The following is a 21801-nucleotide window of genomic DNA, read 5'->3' as shown; positions in this document are numbered from 1 at the left end:
AATAAGGAAACTGTATTAGTTATCGGGATTTATGATTGTGCCGTTAGTGGTTGTTTTTTTGGTTATGCTACTATGTTTTTCTCACTACAAGTGCAATGCAAAATTAAGGTGAAAAATGTTGAGCTAAGACCAGGGAATGGGATTTGAAAGAGAGGATCAAAATACTGTAATTTAATTGTGAAAGGTGAATCCTTGGAGTAAGTGAATGAGTGGAAGAATGTTTGAGAGACAGGAAGGACACTGATAGAAGGTTGTAGGTAGGAAATTCAATCACTAACGGTTTTTGTCTGATTTATTCAAACATTCTCACTTTTTTAGGAAACATTTTACTTTATCATACATTTTTGTAACAACCTGTTTTTAAAAATATTTTATAAGAATATAGTGTAAAAATGCCATACTTTGCCCCTAAAGGGGGAACTTTGTCATATTTAAAAAGAATTGTTTTAAAACATCACAAAAATCATCCAGCTAACCCATTGGGCGCATTTTGCACCTGTGTTCTAAAATTAATTATAAAAACACCCTTATAGAACTTCCTTCTTCTGGCGCTAGTAAAATTAAATAATTAATGTTAATGTTAGTTGTAAGTTTCTACACATGTAAATATATATGTCATTAAGATAGTAGTTATAGGCCTTAGTCATAAGTCACTAGATATAGATCTTAGATGTAAGTCACTAGTTTCAAGTCAGTAGTTCTAGTATTAAATATTTACGAAATATATTTGTACAGCGCCCTCGAGGTGATTTTTCACGAAAACGACGCTATATAAATTAGCCAAATATTATTATTTTTAAAAGTTTTTTTGTTTATCAAACTGAAACAAATAGCAAAACTTGTGATGTCTTTCCTGGTAAGATGTATTAAGCAAGCTAAAGTCGTAGTATTAGAGTGGAATATACTCTCAGTATCGCCCTGGTGTAAGACCACTATTCAGAATTAAAGCGTCGCTTGAAATGGCTTTGGCCATGTTTGGTGACCAGATCTGAATAGCCAGTTACTTCCCCACCTTCCTTCCCCTCTCCACTACCTTCAGCCTCACAACACAACATATCCCAAATTGGGGATGCCATAGTCTCACTGGCTCCAACGGTTGGGAGCAGTTAGGACTTTTGTGCAGTTTCAGATTTTAAAAAATTAAATATTAAAAAAGACGCTAATGCTGTTATAAAACTAAAATTTATAAATTTCACATAATGGAACAATATTGCCCCTCAAGGGGCAAAGTAAGTCACTTTTACAATACACAACATTCCATACAGTTCCCTGTTGTACCCCGTAGCGATCAATTCTTACCCTTACCCTTGGTATTCTCCAGGTAGTGCGCCTTGACACGGGCGTTTTCCTCCTTGTAGCTGTGCAGCTGGCGCTTCCACTCCTCCACATTGGCTGTGGACTCCTGCAGCGCGCTTGTCAGACGCAGGTTGTTGCTCTTCAGTGTGGCCAGCTCGACCTCCCACTTCTTGGCGTTTGCAGAACTGGAACAATACAAACACAGATATTTAAGAAAAGAAACAAAATTAAAAAGTTAATTGGTCACAGCTAAGTTCACTTAGGAGAAGCCTAAGAAGCCTAATTAAGAAAACTGAGATGTTGGTAAAATAAAAACGGTCATAAAAATTGAAGATTGACACATATGTCGAACAATGGAAGAGAAAGGCCCTAACCTAAAAAAGAAAGTATTTCATTTTATGTTTAAAATTTAGGGTGTGAGGAGTAGACGCGGCCCGTGACTGTAATTACCAGCAGTGCATTTCACTTTTAAAATGTACCTAGTCTGTAATTTAGGTGGAGCAAATTAATGAATGGGAACACCTACTGCAATTCATTCTATCTTCTAAGTTATATTTGTAAAATAACTGATTAAATAATACAAAATTATCTCGAAAATAAAGGACACCCAATTCATCGTTGAAAATATAGCGAAACCGTTTGATTTCACCGCGAACGAGTTCCAATGTGTTAATTTTGTTGCGTTAACATTGAACATTAGTATTTCTAAGCGAATCCATTCCAAACGCATTGGATTACACATGATCAAAGTGATGCAAAATTCATTCGCCGTCAAAGCACTTCGATAATGCCCGGAATGGGTTATGTATCTGCACTGCTCTCACACGTAATTTGACGTTAAGAGTGTAATCTGTCTCGCTCATGTCACCGTTTCGGCTACTTCGGGCTGTCTCGATATCGCCCGATGCTGTTTTAGTAGTATGGTAAAAGTTGGTTCTGTGCATATCGGGGTATGCACGACCGCTTGCTCTTGCGCGGAATTTTTTTACTAGAAGATAGCTCAAATAATGACCTGACGGGAATTACGAATTTCTTACATCGATCACTGGGGCACAGATGTCGTTGTAATTTGTTATGTGGAGATTGAAGACAAGCAGTGCAATGCACAAATGCACGTACCAAGGAACCGCCTCTGGTGAGGAGTCAATAGCTGACACGTCAATAATGCGTGGTAAATTAAAAATGAACCTTTAAAAAACATTTATTAAGTATACAATACATCGAGTTTTATTTAGATGTATTTAAAAATACTTTATTTTTTTGGTTAGGATGGAACCTTTTTCCCCAGGGACTGGAGTCAACTACACTAGCACGTAAGCTGTAATGATTCCATCCTTCTACATTTATACCTATTTGAAATAATGGTTATTTCTCCTGTCTGATCTGCAAAATGTTGTAACATCCTGGTCATTGCCCTTCGATTTTCCTAAGCTGTTGGTGGCGCCCTTAGAGGACTACTTTAAGAAGAAACCCTAGCTAAGTCTTTCGACCCCCGTATGGAACATACGGCAGAAGATCTTAAGATTTAATTCGCAATAATGCCCCTTTTTCAGCGTTGTGTATTTTTTGGTTTTGAAATTCATATGAGATATGAACGGGCTATTAATGCATATATTTGTGGTAATCCTGGTTCGTTTAAATTAGAGTGAATGATCCCTTTACCATTGAAATTTTAAAAACTTTCTTATAAGACCGCGCGTTTAGCCTACTCTCGTCTCCTACAGTACCCCTAACTCTAATACAGTAGTAATCAATTGTAAACCTTTCCTTTTAAGCTCTTTCCTACCTTAAATAAATCCGAGGACATGAAATAGTTTCGTTATTGCATAAATTAGTATAGTATGGTGTTGACATGCATAGTGCGACGGTTTTCGTCATCTCAGCTCCGGGGTCGCCTCCATTCTGTTTTACATATATTAATTTTGTTATTCGACACTTAATCTTATATAGGGAAGGGACGAGAGGGGGGGGGGAGAGGAAGGGTAAACTATGTGATCGAAATGTTTTTTTTTTGCAAATTACGTTGGCTCCTCCGCTGACCAAATACGAGAACGGTGGATGGTGATCAGAAATCAAACGCTGACTCCGACGTGGCTAGACTATACCCCACAGCTGGCGATCCATTTCATAAAGATACCCTGACCTGTCGGATCCATTCACGTCCAAGAGAAAGCGAATTAAGTCATCACGCCACTTCCGAAATCGCTCCAACGCCCATTCCTCCGGACGAGCTACTTTACTGAGTCTAGATGGGGAAGGTAATTGCATCCCATATCATGATACTAACGCGATAAGTGTGTCGTGTAGGTTTTGCCTGATGAAGCTCAAACTCCCACGTGCCGTCAGACCTACAGTTCACCTCAAAGAAGCTGCTGTAATTCCGCCAAGGGAGCGTTCCAGTTGGCTTACATCAGCCTCTCGGTCGACACCATTGAATAATGTGATAGTGCTGCGGACTTATCCCCACGTCATCTCACGCCGTCGCCCTCCACGTGGATTTTCACAGACGTCCAAAGTGCCTTCGTCCTACACGCCCCAACTGCAGGCCATGTTCCCGTTCATTACCAATTGGCATCACTATTTCCATTCCACTTTCGTGCCCAATAACTCCACACGGCCCCGTCAGAGGGTGTAGTCCATCCAGCGCTTCGTTGGCCCGATCCGTCCACGCTGACAACCCCTCTCACGTGATAGCGTGAGAAAAAAAATCCTTCTGTCTAGTCCGTGTTTGTGAGAAACGGATTTGCAGCGACGCTATCAGACATTACCCAACTATGAAGTTTACTCGAGGGGTAAATTTGGGAATGGGGTAAGGCTTGAGGGTAATTATATTGATATTGTCGGGGAATCCTGAAAATTGACATGTTGGTTTTATGTACATATTAAAGTGGATTAGTAGTAACTGTCAGTCGGCAAATATCAGCTTCACGCGTTCCAAGTCCATCTGGGAATTTGGTTGAATTGAATTGGAAATAAAACCACTTACCCAGTCCCTATCCGCTAAATAACAACATCCGGGTTGGGTTTTACACAACCGTTGCCATTTTGGGCGGGGTGTTCGCGAATATCACTAGATTTACCCTGAGCTTATACATAATATCTTTACCTCCACCTGATACATCCTCAACCTTATTTTCCTAATTTTTATTGTGTTACCCTCTCTACCGGCCGTAACGAATGTGCTTCGATATCTCCTCCCTAACCTGGTAGTTATTGAAAAATTTCGTTGTAACACGGCTTCGATCGAGCCCAAAGCGCGGTAGCAAGATACTTAGGTATATAGATTTCAGTTATAATTTGACTTTAATCCGAGGCTCCATTGAAGCCCCCAATTAAAGTTTTATCACTTTCGTTTAATTTTCTCCGAGAAGAATATTTTTGGTTTATTATCTTTTGACTACAATCTTTTGTTTATGATCCATGACTTTATTTGAATCCATAACAATCGCGCTCAACTTTATTCGAGAAGAAATTTTAACGCTTATTAATTTTAATACAATTCATTTATAATCCGTGACTTTATTTGAAACATAAAAATCGCGTTCAACTTTACTCGAGAAGGAATTTTTAGCGTCTATTAATTTTAATTACAGCTCGTTTATAATCCGTGACTTTATTTGAATCCATAACAATCGCGTTCAACTTTATTCGAGAAGGAATTTTTAGCGTTTATTAATTTTAATTACAACTCGTTTATAATCCGTGACTTTATTTAAATCCATAACAATCGCGTTCAACTTTATTCGAGAAGGAATTTTTTAGCGTTTATTAATTTTAATTACAACTCGTTTATAATCCGTGACTTTATTTGAAACATAAAATCGCGTTCAACTTTATTCGAGAAGGAATTTTTAGCGTTTATTAATTTTAATTTCAACTCGTTTATAATCCGTTACTTTATTTAAAAACATAAAAATCGCGTTCAACTTTATTCGGGAAGGAATTTTTAGCGTTTATTAATTTTAATTTCAACTCGTTTATAATCCGTTACTTTATTTAAAACATAAAAATCGCGTTCAACTTTATTCGAGAAGGAATTTTTAGCGTTTATTAATTTTAATTTCAACTCGTTTATAATCCGTTACTTTATTTAAAAACATAAAAATCGCGTTCAACTTTATTCGGGAAGGAATTTTTAGCGTTTATTAATTTTAATTTCAACTCGTTTATAATCCGTTACTTTATTTAAAACATAAAAATCGCGTTCAACTTTATTCGAGAAGGAATTTTTAGCGATTATTAATTTTAATTACGATTCATTTAGACCAATTAAACTTTTCAACCTGAATTTAATTATTACTTCAAGGACACTGAGTCTAATTTCTTCAAACACTGAATTGAACTGTATGTTTTTTGACCAGAAAATCTCTAAGTCCAGGATAATGACCAAAGTGATAATTCCTCCTAGCGCGGCGCGTATACTCCCTTAAAAGGTCCTCGGCGACTTGTGACGAACTATCTCGATTTGTGCCCGCGCATGATGTTTTATAGCAGTAATTAACTACGCTTGTCATTGCGATCCAACCTTTATTGAAGCGTTACGGTCTTATATTTCTCGCACACTATCCTCTGTGTGACTTAAAACTTATCAGACCTACCCTTCTGCGTTTCTCAGAAAAATGGGCATCTGCTGTCTCACAACACAGGCCCGTACTGGTGAAATTCTGAAGTTTGCCCCATCCTGCAGGTGCCTTATAATCCGTCAAAATTGACCTGTTTTTCTAATTTAAATTTTTCGCGTTCCTATTTGGTCCGTGATGTGTGTTCTGATGACCTTTCCTTTAGTGCGCTAAGACACCCTCTTACGCGTAACTAGCCAAAATTTTCCTTTCAACTTTCCGTTTTCGTGGACATTTCCTACAACCTACCTTCAGTCTTCTTTCTCCCGTGTGAAATTAGAACTCGCAACTCGCCTTTTGTCGAATTGAATGCTGTACACGTCCGTTCCTCCCTTTACCTCCCGAATCGATCACTTCTGACAACCATTCCCCTTCCTCCGTATGATAAGTCCCTTGCGTAAGGTCGCCTCTTACATTGCACATTTATTCACCTTCCCCTTTCGTAGTTTAGTATAATAATCACACTTTCCACTGATTATTCCAAGTTCCTAAGGCCTTTTCGGTACTTGTTCTAGTTGAAATGTCCCAGTACACATCATGTCGCTCACCCTTTGCCTTTCGTCCGAGATCGCATCGGTTTGATAACCTGTTTATTTCTTTGGCCAGTTTCATTTTAAGAACTATTACTGAATTTTCACGATTCCTCTCTGCAATCATGGGTGTTGGCCTTAATGATTCTGTCACACGCCTATCTTCTCTCTTCGTCCCTCAACTCGTTTCAAATCAATCAGAGGTCTCAAGTTCCCTTCACAACAAACCCGTATGTACTCGGTCATAATTCCTCTGCCAAGCGTCTATACATTAATTTTAATGTATTTTCGTCTTCCATAAGCCACGTATAAAATTAAGTACTTTCGATAATGGTTATTACCGACTAAATGACGCAGAACCATGTTCGAAATTTTCTCAAAATCAACACTCTCAAGTGTCTGAAATTGGCAACCCTCTTACTTCTTCTAACCTCGAGTAACAGGCCTGTTGCCACCAAATCTCGCTCCGTCCGAGTGAAGTTATGCGTTCAAAAAAGGTTGTGAACTCCTAGAATGTCAAGTGATTTAACCTTGATCCTAGCCCCGTTCGTTCACCTATTCATTTTGTGGGAATATTTCCAAGGTCGATGCTATATAAATCAAAACCTAAACACGCCCCCTATCTGTAATTCCCTTTGTCCTGTCAGAAAGTCACGCCTACCCCTTTCGTCGCAACCCTAAAGGAAACTCCCCCACCTTTGTATGCAGTTCCCTGTAATTCATATGCGACTGTGCCGACAGATAGCGCTACTATGACGGATTATATCATCTACCTCGGGAGAGATCTTGATTCATCACAAAGCCTAATTGTAATCGGATAGTACCAACATTTATTTCTTATATTAACTGCAGTAAATTTTTTTTATTAAATATAATGTCATCCACTTCCAGAAAAATTCGTGTGCGCGCTGTGTTTGCATGAATACAACTAAAATATGGTTCCATGATAAATCAACACAGTGACAATTCAACACACCTTTAAAAAGTGATATAAAATCATTAGAAACAATCAAAAAAAAAAAATTAAACCTAATCTAATCCAACCTAATTTATTTAACCCAGTTAATAAAGTTTTTGTGTCATCACTTTCCATGACTTTATATAACTTTTTAAAGATGTGATGAATTATCATTTTGATGATTTATCCGGTCACCCTAAAATATATAGATGGAATGCATTGTTATCTACAACGAGTATATCTGCCGAGTTTCAGCTCGATCGGATGTCAGGAAGTGGGTTAACTTCCACTTCATTCATTCATTCAATCAAGAAAGTAAAATCGAAATTCAAGTAAAGAAAGTAAAATTGTAATTCTTGTTGCATCGAGAGTCTTTCGCAAAATCTGATTTGTTCGTAAGGTATGATTATTATATTGAAGATAGTGTTGAATACAATAGTTTATAAATGATAGTGCATTCGAGAGGACGGAAAATTTGTATAACGTCTGTATAAAATAAAATTCTGGAGTCAAGGAAAGATTTAAAATATTAAAGTAAATAAAAAAAATTAGTAATGGCCTCAATAAGGAGCTTTGGGGTACTCCAGAACAGTAAGTGGTTTGCATGACGAATCAAAAGGAGGCATCCATTTGTGGTTGGAAGAATTGTATACGGCAATATAATATTTTCTATATAATTAGAAATATTCCGAAGCACTAGCAAAGATAAAATGCGTTGTAATGCATACGTAAGTTTTTAATAATATTCTAGTCTCTTTTATACCATTATTGAAGCATTCAATAAAAGAAATCGTACGTGATCAGGAACGGGGAGGTTTATTGCCCGGTTGGAACACCATTAGTTTATTATCCAACTGCTATTATCCAATCATAGTGTACAATGTTCAAGTGGAGTTACTAGAGGGAACTGCGATAAACCATGTGGTAATAACGCAAAACACGGCGGCATGTGAATCGTGCAATATCGGAATACGAAAGCATTCTCCAAGAGAGTGAAATGCTACCACCGGCAGTGTTTTATAGTAGATTTAGACCAGGTGCTCTCAACGCAATGATGAAACAAATAAAATTTACAACTGCAGCTGTAAAAGCCGTTCTTCACAATCAAACTTAGCGACCGTTGAGCTATAACTTAGTAAAAACCACTTCCAAAACGCACGACTTTGGTGTATCTAACGAGGCCTAGTTACACCTAAGTTAGTTAATCCATTTACCGGAATCAAAATCGAGAGTTTCGACGAACTGTCGAAGTTTCGTCGTTGTCGTTTGAGTCAGTGAAGTTTTTTGGGATTGTAATTTTTTGCATTTCAGCTTGTTGCGAATGTGATTTATTTGCAATAAATGCAATAGCAATTATCGTGATTATTTTTCGCCAACGTTTCGGACAGGTATCCCCATGTTTCGCGCGTTAATCATATTAAAAATTTGGGAAATTAATGTGGTTTTCGGTGTTTAGTTTAAGTGTAACGGTCAAGTACCGGAGACCAAGAAAAATTTAGCTCCGTGGTCCCTATTAGTACTAAGGGGGTTTTTGTGGAGTTCAATTGCCTTTCACTTTAATGTCATTATTTGGTTGTATATTCAGTTCAGTTTCAGTTTCAGTGCCGGCAACCCGGGCGTTTATTTAAGGTTGGTTTTGTACAGATGTTTTTTTTTTTTCATTACCCTCCTCACTAGACAAAGTCTGTTCTGAGGCTGGTAATATTGGCGTAGGAGCAATCCGTAAATAAATCCGTTAAAAAAAACTTTACTTATTTAACTTAGTCACGGCTAGGGAAAAACTGGATACATTGTTCGTGAATTAATCGTGAGGAAGATAGTGGTTTTTATCCGGATTGCGAAATGAAAATTTATATTACATTTTTCTAGTGCATTCTGAGCTCAAGAATGGTTTTCCTATGACAAGGATTCTATTATGAGACGCCAAAACAATTTTTGCCTTATCTCAAATGTGCCTGACAGCAAAACTGTTGAGAGCCCCCGACTTGGACTCTGCCAAGAGCGTGTCGGTATAATCAGGCGAAGCAAAGCGAAATTAAAGCTGCGAAATTGTTGTGATTATTTATCTTCTCGCATTCGACTCAACCAATCAAATGCCTCGCACATATTGACACATTAGGTGACAAATCAATAAATGTTTACTTCAGTTTCTCCGGAAAATCATAATCTATTAATATAAACAAGATTGTCGGTGGCGCGCGGGCGGCGTGTGTTTGATTTTTATACAAATCAGTTTTATCCGATTGATGAAATTTTGCACATCTTACCTTCAAAACAAGAGTAGGAATGTATGAATTATTAGTGTGTTGCTAATAGAGTTGTATGGCGGCGCATTCGCTTTGCTTACTGAGGTAACGTGAAAACACGCATATAGACAATTTTCGCATTCAAACAGTGTTTCCATTTTCATTTGAATTATCTTCTATTTATCAACACTAAAAATAACAGGCTGACGTTTACCCGGCGTTGCTTGACTTTTAATTAACTCTACTTTCAATAAATACAATATCCATGTATTATATATATATATTTAAACCTTCCGGGAGAAATTATCTAAATGATAGTGAAAACCCTATCAAACTCCGTTGCGTAGTTTAGAAGAACTAAGCGCACAAACAGACAGACGCGGATAGTGACTTTGTTTTATACTATTTAAAGATACCAATGTATTGTCACGATTACAAATTTACTAAAAATTTATCAGGAAACGGCCTGTAATCCCGTTTTTAGTTCATTATGATCTGGGATGTTCCGGGATATTTCCAAAAGTTCCAGACTATTCCCGAACAAATCAAAACAATCCAAAATGTTACTGGATGTTCTGGTTTGTTGTGGAATTATCTCGAATGTTCTGGACTGTTCGAGAAATTTCTATGAAAACGGGAACTTTCTTCATGGATGGAGGATAGAGGGTTACCACACCATATAACTTTTGATCGTACCGGGACTCGTTTCCGAGTTATAAAGGAACGAACATTGTACACTTACTTTTATGTATATATATATATATATTGATTGTTAATCTAAGAATTTTAGGTAATACGTGCATAGGGTGGGGCAAAAGTAATCACCCGATGTTCTTTTTCTGTAATTTTTTTTTATGATAAACTTTGGTACTGCTTGTTATTCCGCGTGAGTAAACCGATTCATGTCTTGTCGATTTGTATTCTGCGTTTGTTTACTTCACAAATGTCAAAACCGAATAGACATTTGGCGCCATTTGCAAAAGTTATAGCGTTTTCCAATAGGGTGATTACTTTTGCCCCACCCAGTATGTGTAAGACAGTTGTCTCTTATGTATTTGGTTCACGTTCCAGAAACAATAAAAATCTCACTTTTAAAACGGAAGAAAAAGATATCGGTCAATTTTTAGTTTACCCCGTTTACCCTTTTCTTAGTGATATTAAGGAGAAATTACTGTACAAAGAGTTTTCTCACGGGAATGAAATGTTTTTCCGGAATAAAAAGTGTCACTTCTAATATGACACTTTTCATTCTTCCATCTACCCCTGCGCAAAAAAAAATACACTTCAATCGGTCGCCCCGTTGGGACGAGAAAGAAGGACAAACAAATAAACACACTTTCGCGTTTATAATATTAGTCAGGATTCCCTCGATAGAAAAAAAGCGTAAAACATGCTCAAAAAAATTGGTCATGTTATTTAACTTGTTACAGGTGTAAAAAAAATCTTTTTTTAATGAAAATTAACTCAGGACAGAGAAAAGTGATCTTGTTAAAAAGGTGATAGCATTCCAATTTCCTGTTAAAATATTAGTCATTCAGAATATATCAATTACACGTGTTATTTTCCTAATAAATATCATGACGGAATGCGATAACATCAGTATGTCAATATCAATATGTTTATGAACACGTGTTCCGCCGTCCTTACAGAACATTCGCTTTTAGTTGATACTTTGTTAGGAACTCTGTCAATTCATTCGTTTAAAGGGCTGCAGTCCCGTTTTTAACAGAAAACCGAATAATTTGACCAGATTTTAAATAAATTATCAGTATTTTATATCAGTAAGTTTTCTCAGTCAAGTGATTTTAGCATTATTTTAAATAAGTAATGTTTTATTAAATATTTTCGCTAACGTCTATCAATCATAATCGTTTTTTTATATTAGTTCGCTACATCTATCTTCAGTAATTTTCTTCGTCTTTTTAATGTTTATAACAAAGCCATAAGTCACATTATAACAATGGACCCACCAAACCAGCTGCCACAACCGGTTGACTTAGATCCGCGACTCTGTCCAGTGAATCTCTTGGGTGGCGTAACACACATAACGTTAAAGAAAACGCATCCGCTACGCCTCTAACTCCCAGGAATGATATGGAGCAACCAATACCTCTGTTAAATAAATTATTGCATCTCCTCGAGTGAGCTGTCTCTCAGGTCAGCGAGCCGCGACCAGGAATTCACAGTCACTTCTGAGAATTCTGCAATCCTGGTAAAAAAAATTCGGAGTGTTGGTAATTGCTGTGCGATCATTTAAAAATTTTCGCGTCTATATCCAAAATTCTCATGTGAGATTAAAAATTAACGACCGTCAACCCAAGGTAAGAAAAATAAAATCAGTAATATTCGAGTACAATAAATAGGAAATACCAGTGACCTAATCGTAATTCTCGGCCTGTCATCAAAGACTTAATGCGATTTTCCAATGTTTACCTAAATACTGTCGTTTTGTGATAAACATTACCTTGAAGCTGCTCACATAAATGCTAAGAGCATTAAAACGAAAGCGAAAACTGACTCTAAGAAAAATCCAGATTCGAGGAGAGAAGAGAGGAGGTGGTAATACGATCGTTTCCTACGAGATTTTTGTCGCTAATACTCCATTCACACAAAGCGATTTTAGTTGATCAAGTCTGTGTTGAATGACACTTGAAAGCTAATCGACAAGTGTGAACAGCCTTTCAACAGAGTTGATCAAGTTTTTGGTTGAGCGACGAAAGTTGAAAGCCCGTCTACTTTTGTGGTTCAAATATGAGTCATCGTTCAATTTTCCTGCCGAATAGAAACATGTGAACATATGTTTCGAGTCGTTTGCGATTTTTAGTTCCCTGCTGTCGAAAGTAGACGTAAGACATTGATAGTGAGCGTTTTATTTATGAGTACCTAGTACCTACCATCATGGCATCTACTTAAATGAATGAATGTTTCAAGTGGTCGGATGACATGATGTTCAGATTTAGGGATCTATATCAAAACCATCCCTGTCTTTGGGATCAGAATCAAGAAGTTTACAAAAATAAGAATGCCCGTGACACTGCAATTAATAATATTATTTTGAAATTTTACTGTAATTTAGTACTTATTATTAAATAACACGTCCCTGAATGTTTAAAAAAAATGTTTTACCTTCATAACTTCATCAACTATTGCAACGAACTTTTTTAAACTTATTCTTTTATAAAAAATGATATCGTATTTTTTGTAACTCTGTGCATATAAGCCAGACTTGAAAAAGAATCACCCGTTGCCAGGTATCTTAGCGTAATTTTAAACTTATGTTTTGCTTAGTTTATGCCGCGCGCATAAATGGGTCCTGTTTTTGGATATTTTTCTTGAATCTTAGACAACAGTACATCAAATTGTTTTTACCGAAATTCGCAAATGATTGCGATAACCTTCGGTATCTTCTAAGGCCATCTCTCTCAATATAGTGTTAGAAGCACCCAATTCGTTTATCCTTATAATCCATTTTCTAGCCCAACTACGACGTTTTTTGCGCTTTTTCATATTCTAAAGTTCGTTCCGTAAAAGGTCCGAAATCATAGAGACGCACGCAGCGATAACTTCACTTGACGCCATCTTGATTAACAATATCGGTTCGAGTTAAATTGAAACGCCTGATCGTTCACTTTATGTAGTTCAATAAAAGTTGTTCAACTAAAATCGCTCTGTCTGAACGGGGCAACGGGAACAGATGCCTGATGTGCAGGGGGAAATTTCAAATTGACACGCCTATTCATCGCGGTAAACTTGCCGCGGTAAAGTGTTATTCAAATAAGCAATAAATGGCGCTAATTAAAAAAAATGAATATAATTTTAACTTTGAATAAAACCGGTTGTGAAGTGCAACAAACGATATAAACAAATATCTAATTTATAAAATAATATGTTACGTGCCAGGCGACTTACACTAGATAACAAAATGCGTTTTAATGTTTTATTTGATTTATTTACGTAAATGTGGCGAGGCATTAAAATAAACTAGCGGAATTTAAATTTAAAAAAAAACATGAAATCAAGATCGCGTACCGACCCTTTGGAATAACAATGTTCTATCTGACAAGCCAAAGCTATGCGATTGTAACCTCTAAAGTAAATTTCTGCAAAGCCCATTATCGCATAACATTGCTGTATTGCAAAGGATTTACGAGTCAAAAACACGTGGCAGAAACGCGAGCGATTTATTACAAAAAAAAAGTGGGTGTGTCAAGCCTACGCAAGACAGAAGTGAAACTTCTAGTTTCAGCTGATGCTTGGCGTGGCGCAGTTCGCTGGTGTCTGAGAGAGAGGAAAGAAGAGAAGAGAGAGAACGTTCGTGAGCGGCTCCCCCACCTCAACAAGGTTTCACTTCAAAAATGCCACAGCCGAGAATCGAACCTCGCTTAACTGATTGAAAGCCAACCACGCTGAGCACCAACTGTAAGCAAAGCCGCATAAATTGATTATATTATGTAGGTTCTGAAAATATGAGAGCTTGTTATGTTTTATAATGTTACCTACATCACACCCAAAATATAATATATTTTTAAAAATAATGTACAATGTACAGAAATAGAATCCCACACAAGATCGCGTAGTGCGCTCTAGCGAACGGATATTTTATCAGAGGGAGATAGTTTTAATTTTTTTTTCTGTAAATTATTACATATTATCAAAATAAATAAATTAATTAAATAAATGTAATACAATTATCATAATATACGGATTAGATAATAATTTTAATCCAACACAATAACGCAAAGCGCGCTCTAGCGGAGTAATGTTTTATCACAGTGAGATAAGTGTTTTTATTATTTTGCAATATTATTTTCTTTTAAAAAATGTTCTGACCTACTAAAAAATAAGATATTGAATGAAAAAGGCGTTAAAAACAAAAAAATAATGTGCGATGGCCGAGAATCGAACTCGGATCAACTGCTTGGAAGTCAACTATGCTGACCATTACACCACCAACGCCAGTTGTCGAGATGAGCTAAGAAGCATTTATATGTTACTTCAAAACTTTGACTAGATCAAATGAACTTTAATCGGTGGTGGGGGTACCCGCATTTTCGTTTCGGTCATGAGTCGGTTTTACTCCGGTCCTAGAAATTGCATGACGCGCGTAAAGAAGTTTCACTTCAAAAACAACAATTAAAATACTTTCAAGTTAAAAGTAATGCCGTCCCTAGTTTTTAACTTTATTCCTAATGGTTTTCACAAAAGTTCATACTGCATTACATCGTTTGAAGATAACAATAGCTTGTGAAGGAACGGTCTACTCATGCCGAGCGGAAAAATCATACTGGTTTAGTAAGTATCGCCCAATTGAGCCCGGTTGAGTTTGTTCGATGTGATGTGCCCAGTTGCGTGCCCAGTTTGACGGCCGGCATAGTCCAGTGGTAAGGCATTGGACTGCCATTCCGAAGGTCGCGGGTTCGAACCCGGCGTGCGCAAATAAATTTTATTTGATTAATTTGTGTTATTTCACAATTAATTAATTAAAATAATATATAGTATATTTGCGGCACGTTCCAGAGTGGAAGATACTACCAGTATCGCCCTGGTGTAAGACCACCATTCAGAATTGAAACGTTGCTCCAAATGGCTTTAGCCGTGTTTAGTGACTAGATCTGAATAGCCAGGTACTTCCCCACCTTCCTCTTTCCCTTCCCCACTTACCTTCAGCCTCACAACATCCCCCAATTGGGGATGCCATAGTCTCACTGGCTCCAGACGGGAGCAGTTGGGACTCTTGTGAGGTATTCACTATAAAAAAATAAAAAAAGGTGCGCTAGTGCCATCTCCTCTCCCTTATAGCTTAGTTCTTCTAAACTACGCAACGGAGTTTGATAGGGTTTTCACTATCATGTAGAGAATTTCTCCCGGAAGGTTTGTGTATATAATACATTCATATTATAAGCATAGAAGATAGAGAAAATTCGTTGTTTTGTAATCAAATTGTAAAAAAAAAATATTTTACGGTCGCTTACATTGCTAACGCTGGCTAAACCTTATAAGATACATCAAAATAATGTACTACGAAATTGTATTTTTTAAAAAGGCCTACAGAAAAGTCCGTGATGGTATATGTCTATCTCCTAAGGAAAACCCCAGTAACGCCGGGTATATGTGAGCTAGTATATTATTAAAACAAATTTTCTTAAAGCCTGTGACAGACCACGCTATAATATGATATGCTGAAATAGGCTAAGCCATGATTCGTGTAGCGCAGGGGTGCTCAAACGGTCGATCGCGATCGACCGGTCGATCGCGAGAGTGCTTTTTGAGTCGATCTCGAGAAAAATTATCCATTTTTCATGCCTTCTTTTTTATTAATTATTTGTAGCTTGTAGCGGACTGAGTTACTGAACGAAGTGTTCTGGAACATTGCAGATAATATCAGATATACATCTCATAGCCACAGCATCTGACACAAAATTCTGGTATTTTATATCTGAAGATAAATATCCGAATCTAAGGCAAATCGCCCTTCAGTTGACGACAATGTTTGGGTCATCTTACTTGTGCGAGTCTGCATTTTCTGAAATGAAGATAATTATGTCAAAATATCGCAATCGACTAACTGACGAACATATGTCATCGTGCTTGCGATTAGCACGCGCTAATTACGTACCATCGTATGAAAAGTATGCTGAGGACATGCAGTGCCACGCTTCAACATCCAAAGTCATTATTTAGTTAAGTTTAGAAACTATAACTCGTTTGTTTTTTGTAAGAACCAATAAACTTGCAATTTTGAATAAATATAAGTTTTTTTATTGAATTTTTAGTGGAGACCTCCACCTACCTTGACTAAAAAAATGCATATTGCGAACTAATTTCTGTCGTTCTTCCAAATTCTATGTGGATTCGTAGCCATGCAATTATGCAACGTCCCTATATACACGTATACCTGCGCTACGATACACCCTACCTACATAGACGACAATCCTGCATCACACATACTTGCAGCTTCTCAGAGTCGATCGATCGGAATCTAATAATATTGAGGTAGATCGCACACAGTTCAAGTTTGAGCACCCCTGGTGTAGAGTAATGTGTCGCCCACCTAAGCCCGTCGTCTCACTGGCTCGGTAACGGCACGGAACCGACAAAAACCGAAGACCCTGCACAGAAAAGTAAAGTTTACTACGGTTTGCAGCGCAGCCATTGTGGGACTTTTCTGCACAGGGTCTCCGGTTTTGACAGTACCGAGCCAGTGGAGCCTAAGAAACATACACCACAATATTTTCTACACATTTTTTTAATGGCTATGTTAGTTTTAATTAGTAACTTCTGTTAATTTTTCTTCGAATTCCACCTCTATAAAACGCAAGTATACTAAAGCGAAACAGCAAAAAAGCCGAATGGTTACTTTCTCAGAAATTAAATTTTTAAAAATCACGCAACGAACCGCATCAGTTAATTGTTATTTTATGCAAAAAGAAATTCTCAGTTAAACGCGTGAGTTATGTGTTGCAATAAAGTGCACGAATTTGAATAATAATACCTATTCACTAATGATGTAATTCCCAATGATGAATAATTAGACAAAATCCTAATCTAAGTTTTCTCTACATTTTTTGATCATTCTGATAAGTGGAGAATCGAGTATTAATCGTTTGGTCCTTATTAAATTATCAATGTCATAGGTTCGTTCATAAATACAATTATGAATATATTTACTTTTAGTATCGCCCTGGTAATTTTTTTTATGTGAATACCGCAGAACCAACAAGAGTCCCAACTGCTCCAAAACAAATTAAACACAAGTTAATCAAAAAAAAATTACTTGCGCACGCCGGGATTTGAACCCGCGACTAATGGCTTTCTAGTCGAGAGCCTTACCCTCGACCACGGAGGATGTCAAGGCATATTGGAATGATACACAACCATTTGGAAACGAAACGTTCCTTTAAATGACTAGTTTGCTAATTAAAAAATGTTTATTCTGTGCGAAATGGGGCTGAACCTGCTTTAACCTCTAACCCAATGGACAGATTGACATTTTCAGAACATGGAAAGGTGGAAATTTTATGTTTGCTCTACCGGTATTTAAATGGAAAGTGCTTCGAATAACTAACGTCGCAGTCCACTTCAATACCGCAAAATTTGCAGACTGTTGACACTTGCGGATTTAAAATAAGTTGTTTTTACGATTCGATTCTGTGCTAAATTATTATTAAATACAAAATAAAAATAATATGGGTCTTCTCAAGATTTCTTTCTTAAGAGGAAGCTACAAGCCGAAAATGTGTACATTCTTGGTATGCCTTATATCGTCACCAATAAAGGTAAAAGGCATTAAAATCGCTTGACAAACGGAGTCTAGAAACGCTCGATTTCAAGCACAAAAGTGGTTTTTATTTATTTTGTCAATAATTTTATAACGAAGCAAAAAATTTAATCAAGGGAAACTGTCACAGATAATCTTAGCTATAATATTGTATTTTTTAAAGGTGTTTATTTTAAGCGTGCATACATTATTATATAAAAAATATATTTTTTAGTAGTTTAAATTTAATTTTTTTATTAAATAACTATTTTTTTTATTTGTATTCTACTCAAGGAAACGATAGTAAAATCTTCAGTTTATCTAAAGAATATTTTTTGGTATTCATAATGTAAACAAATTCTTTATAAAGATTAATCGAAAATAGTGATTTTCGTTTAATCCATGACATCCCAAAAGAAACAAATAAAATAATCTTAAAAACGAAAAACAAACTTCCAACTGTTATGAAGCGGTGTTAAGTCTTATTTAAAAGTAATTATTTAAAACACCTCTTCAGAACAAGTACCATTCATAGCATTAATTTTGATTAAAATTATAGAGAGCACGGTCTGGCAACAAATAGACCGCCGGGCAGTCTATTGTTTGTTTCCGTTTCCTTTCGCTGGGCACTCTGGAATTGTTACACGAGCGGGACGGCCGTGTAATGATCGCACAGTCAATTAGATTATAATTCATTTTTACCCTGGATGGGCGATCGTATTAAAAAAGTGTACATCAGTATTCCTGATGCGGGTTATTCGGTTCTTTTTACAAAAACCAAGTCGGTGCAGGCTCTATTAAATAAACGTCCGTATAATGGATGACCGTGTGTGTGTTCGTGAAGATCACAAATAATGTTCTACTGAAGTTTATATACGCGATCCCTTGCAAATCGTTATTCCGCGGACTCCGGGAAATGAAGCATTCACCTCAAGTGGCGCGATACAAGCCGTATTTTTCTTAATAAGATACGGATAATAAAATCACAAGCCCGGACGGCACCCGCTCAAGTAATCTGCCGATCAGCTCAATGGATGGATTCGCTCCATTAATGTTACATAAACGATAGACCCGATACGCTCCAGAACCGCTTATCAGCCACCTTGTCGGAGACGCTGGACCCGTCTCCTGGACCAAAGCCCTGATGGTGCCAGCTCGATCTGTCTGGGACAGACCACCGCCGGCCGTATGGAAGCTCCCCGCTCACTTTCCGTAATTAAGTGGTTAATCAGTTTTAGATAGAATTAAGAACCAATTTTTGATCCCTGGGGGTAAGTGCCGAGTCATAATATGTAACATGTTTACTTAAATATATTCTCCATGTTTTATAATGTGCAAAAACAAAACTACTGCTTTCATTTCACTACAATCAGTAGAACCTGTAATCCTTTGTGTGCCCATGCCTTGGCGACAGTTTCATGCTCTGCCCATCCCGAACATTACTCGAGGACCGAGTATTGGCGCGCAGAAAATCTGCAAAGTTCGGGATGGCATTTAATATAAAATATGGCCGGTAACAATTGGCGCCTCAACGTGTTTTGGCTCGTGGTGATTGCTTGTTGTGCTGATTTTGGTGAAATGTTTCATGATTAATTGACATAATATTGTATCACATATGTCAAGTGATTTGAATATTGTTTCATAACCTCAAATACACTCAGTATTCTTGTAACGATAATTCATAATTTGCGTTATTCTATGGTAAAATCTTGCGTAAACTTTCATCTTTCATGAAATCTATGATTTATCTATGTTTTTGTAGCTGTCAAATTTTATGTCAACACTAATTGGTAAACAAGATGATTATATGGGAGGTTATGTCAAACTGTCTAATTCATAATTATTTACGATTATTTTACGATGTCATTCACTTGTTTGATCAAGGCATATTTGCGTTTTATAATATTATTAGATTTTTACGCTAATATACATAATATTAAAAACATTTATGTCGGCGTTCTACAATACAAATTGTAAGTCCACATTACAATCGATATGCGTTTTAATTACTCGTAAGTCAACAAACACTCAATATTATTTATATACATACCTACGTCATTTTTTTTCGCCCAAATTAAATGATATCTTTGATTGACAATTACATTAGGCCGACGTTTAATAACGTTTCACAATATAATAGGGTGGTCCATTTTTCGCAATTCTCATTAGGGTGGAGCATATTTTTTTTAACAATTTTTTTTTGTTTTTTTTCACAATTGTACAATAGAAGTTGAGCTAATATTACGTCTAATGATACTACAGCCGTCAATGAAGAGTTTCTTTTGTTTTATAAACAAAAAAAATTAAATATTTATTTTTCTCTTCTTTTACTTCTTTCTTTCTATCTGAACATCAAAGAACGTAATCATGTCTTCACCAATACCAATACCAAATATCAATGGGGCTTCGAAGGAGGTTCTCATTAAAGAACTTAAAGACAGGAATATTGATCCATCGTCGACTTCTCATGAGTTACGTTTACAGGCGCGCGCTTATAATAAAGAGATTAAAATACCTGCTATAAGTGAAGTGAATTCTGAATCATCGGATTCTGAATTAGACGACACAACCATTAAGAAAGCCCACATAATTATACAAACGAAGATTATTTATAGGGACTCACACTCAAATAACGTAGACGGTTGGAAACTGAAATATGACGGAAAAAGTAGTGTAAGGGAATTCTTACTATTAATTGAGGAGAAATGTAGGACAAAAAATTTTAACCAGGATCATCTTGTACGCGTTTTTCCTGATCTTTTAGAAGATTTAGCACTCCTGTGGTTCAGGTCTATTTACACTCAGGATTTGAAATGGGACGATCTTTCAAAACTTTTGATAAGACAATTTGAAGCAAACGACCTTCAAACAGATCTTAAGGTAAAACTATTTAACATGACACAACCTAAAGGTATGTCAGTGCTAGAATTCACTCTCAGAATGAAATCATTAAACAATATGCTTGAAGCTAAACTACCGGAATTAGAACTTTTGCGGTTGGCAAAAAAAGCTTTATTGCCTATGTATACAAATTTACTAGTCTCAAGAGATATATCGACATTCGAGCAATTGACTACTCATGCAGGCAACTTGGAATCTTATGCATCACTGTCGGATGATTTCGTATCTTTCAACGTTTCTCAACCAAAAGTAGACTTACCTGTCACTAATAAACCGGAGAAATTTGATAGTACTGCTAGACAAACACCTAATTTTAATAATAATAATATGCATAGACACCAAGGTTATAACCAAAATCAGTACAGAAAACCAAATAACAACAATTATTCCAACAACTATACTAAAGTTAGTCTTGGAAACAGAGATAATAATTATAAATACAATAAACCGTCTTCTTCTACTTCTAACACATATATAAAAACTGAACACGAAAATTCTAGAACGTTTTACAATAAACCATTCTGTTCATATTGTAAACTATCGGGACACGTTATAGAAGATTGCAGGAAGAAAAATTCAAGGTCTAACAATCCTAAAGTGGGAGCTATCAATGACAAAGCTCATAAAAAGTCAAAAAACTAGGTCGGAGTCTCTCTTGCTACAAGCCGTCCTTGGCGCAGAGGAAAAGCGAGTGGGAGAGTTGGCTCCGAATAGTTGATAAATTTCTTTCATCCCCATCAACCGGAACAGTGGGCCCGCTGCCACGGGAGATGGCTATTGAAAATGATAACCGTCCTTATACTTATGTACATATTATAAATAATTTCTACAGTGGAATGCTAGACAGCGGCGCTTCATTGTCATGTCTAGGAGGCAATAGTTATAAAATTTTTAAGGAATTAGGTATTAAGTTAGTTAAAGTTAAGTTTAGTGTTTATACAGCGGACGGTTCAAACCAACCAGTCTTAGGGACAATGTCATTGCCGGTCACGTA

At 36.7% G+C, this 21801-nt stretch overlaps 1 protein-coding gene across 1 annotated transcript in view; it reads right to left on the bottom strand.

The window, feature by feature from the left end:
- The window catches only part of homer (protein), a 122679-nt gene that overhangs the window by 4572 nt on the left and 96306 nt on the right, over nucleotides 1–21801 (bottom strand). Inside the window, exon 6 of the mRNA XM_089646465.1 lies at nucleotides 1306–1481. Coding sequence (XP_089502591.1) covers nucleotides 1306–1481 — 176 coding nt within the window. The remainder of the gene's footprint in view (nucleotides 1–1305; nucleotides 1482–21801) is intronic.

Source organism: Hesperophylax consimilis, chromosome 24 (genome assembly GCF_061612785.1).
Source record: "Hesperophylax consimilis isolate HC1 chromosome 24, BYU_Hcon_1.0, whole genome shotgun sequence".
Classification (NCBI taxonomy): Eukaryota; Metazoa; Arthropoda; class Insecta; order Trichoptera; family Limnephilidae; genus Hesperophylax; species Hesperophylax consimilis.
The sequence above is the reverse complement of the archived record's forward strand: the minus strand, read 5'-3'. Positions and strand labels throughout refer to the sequence as shown.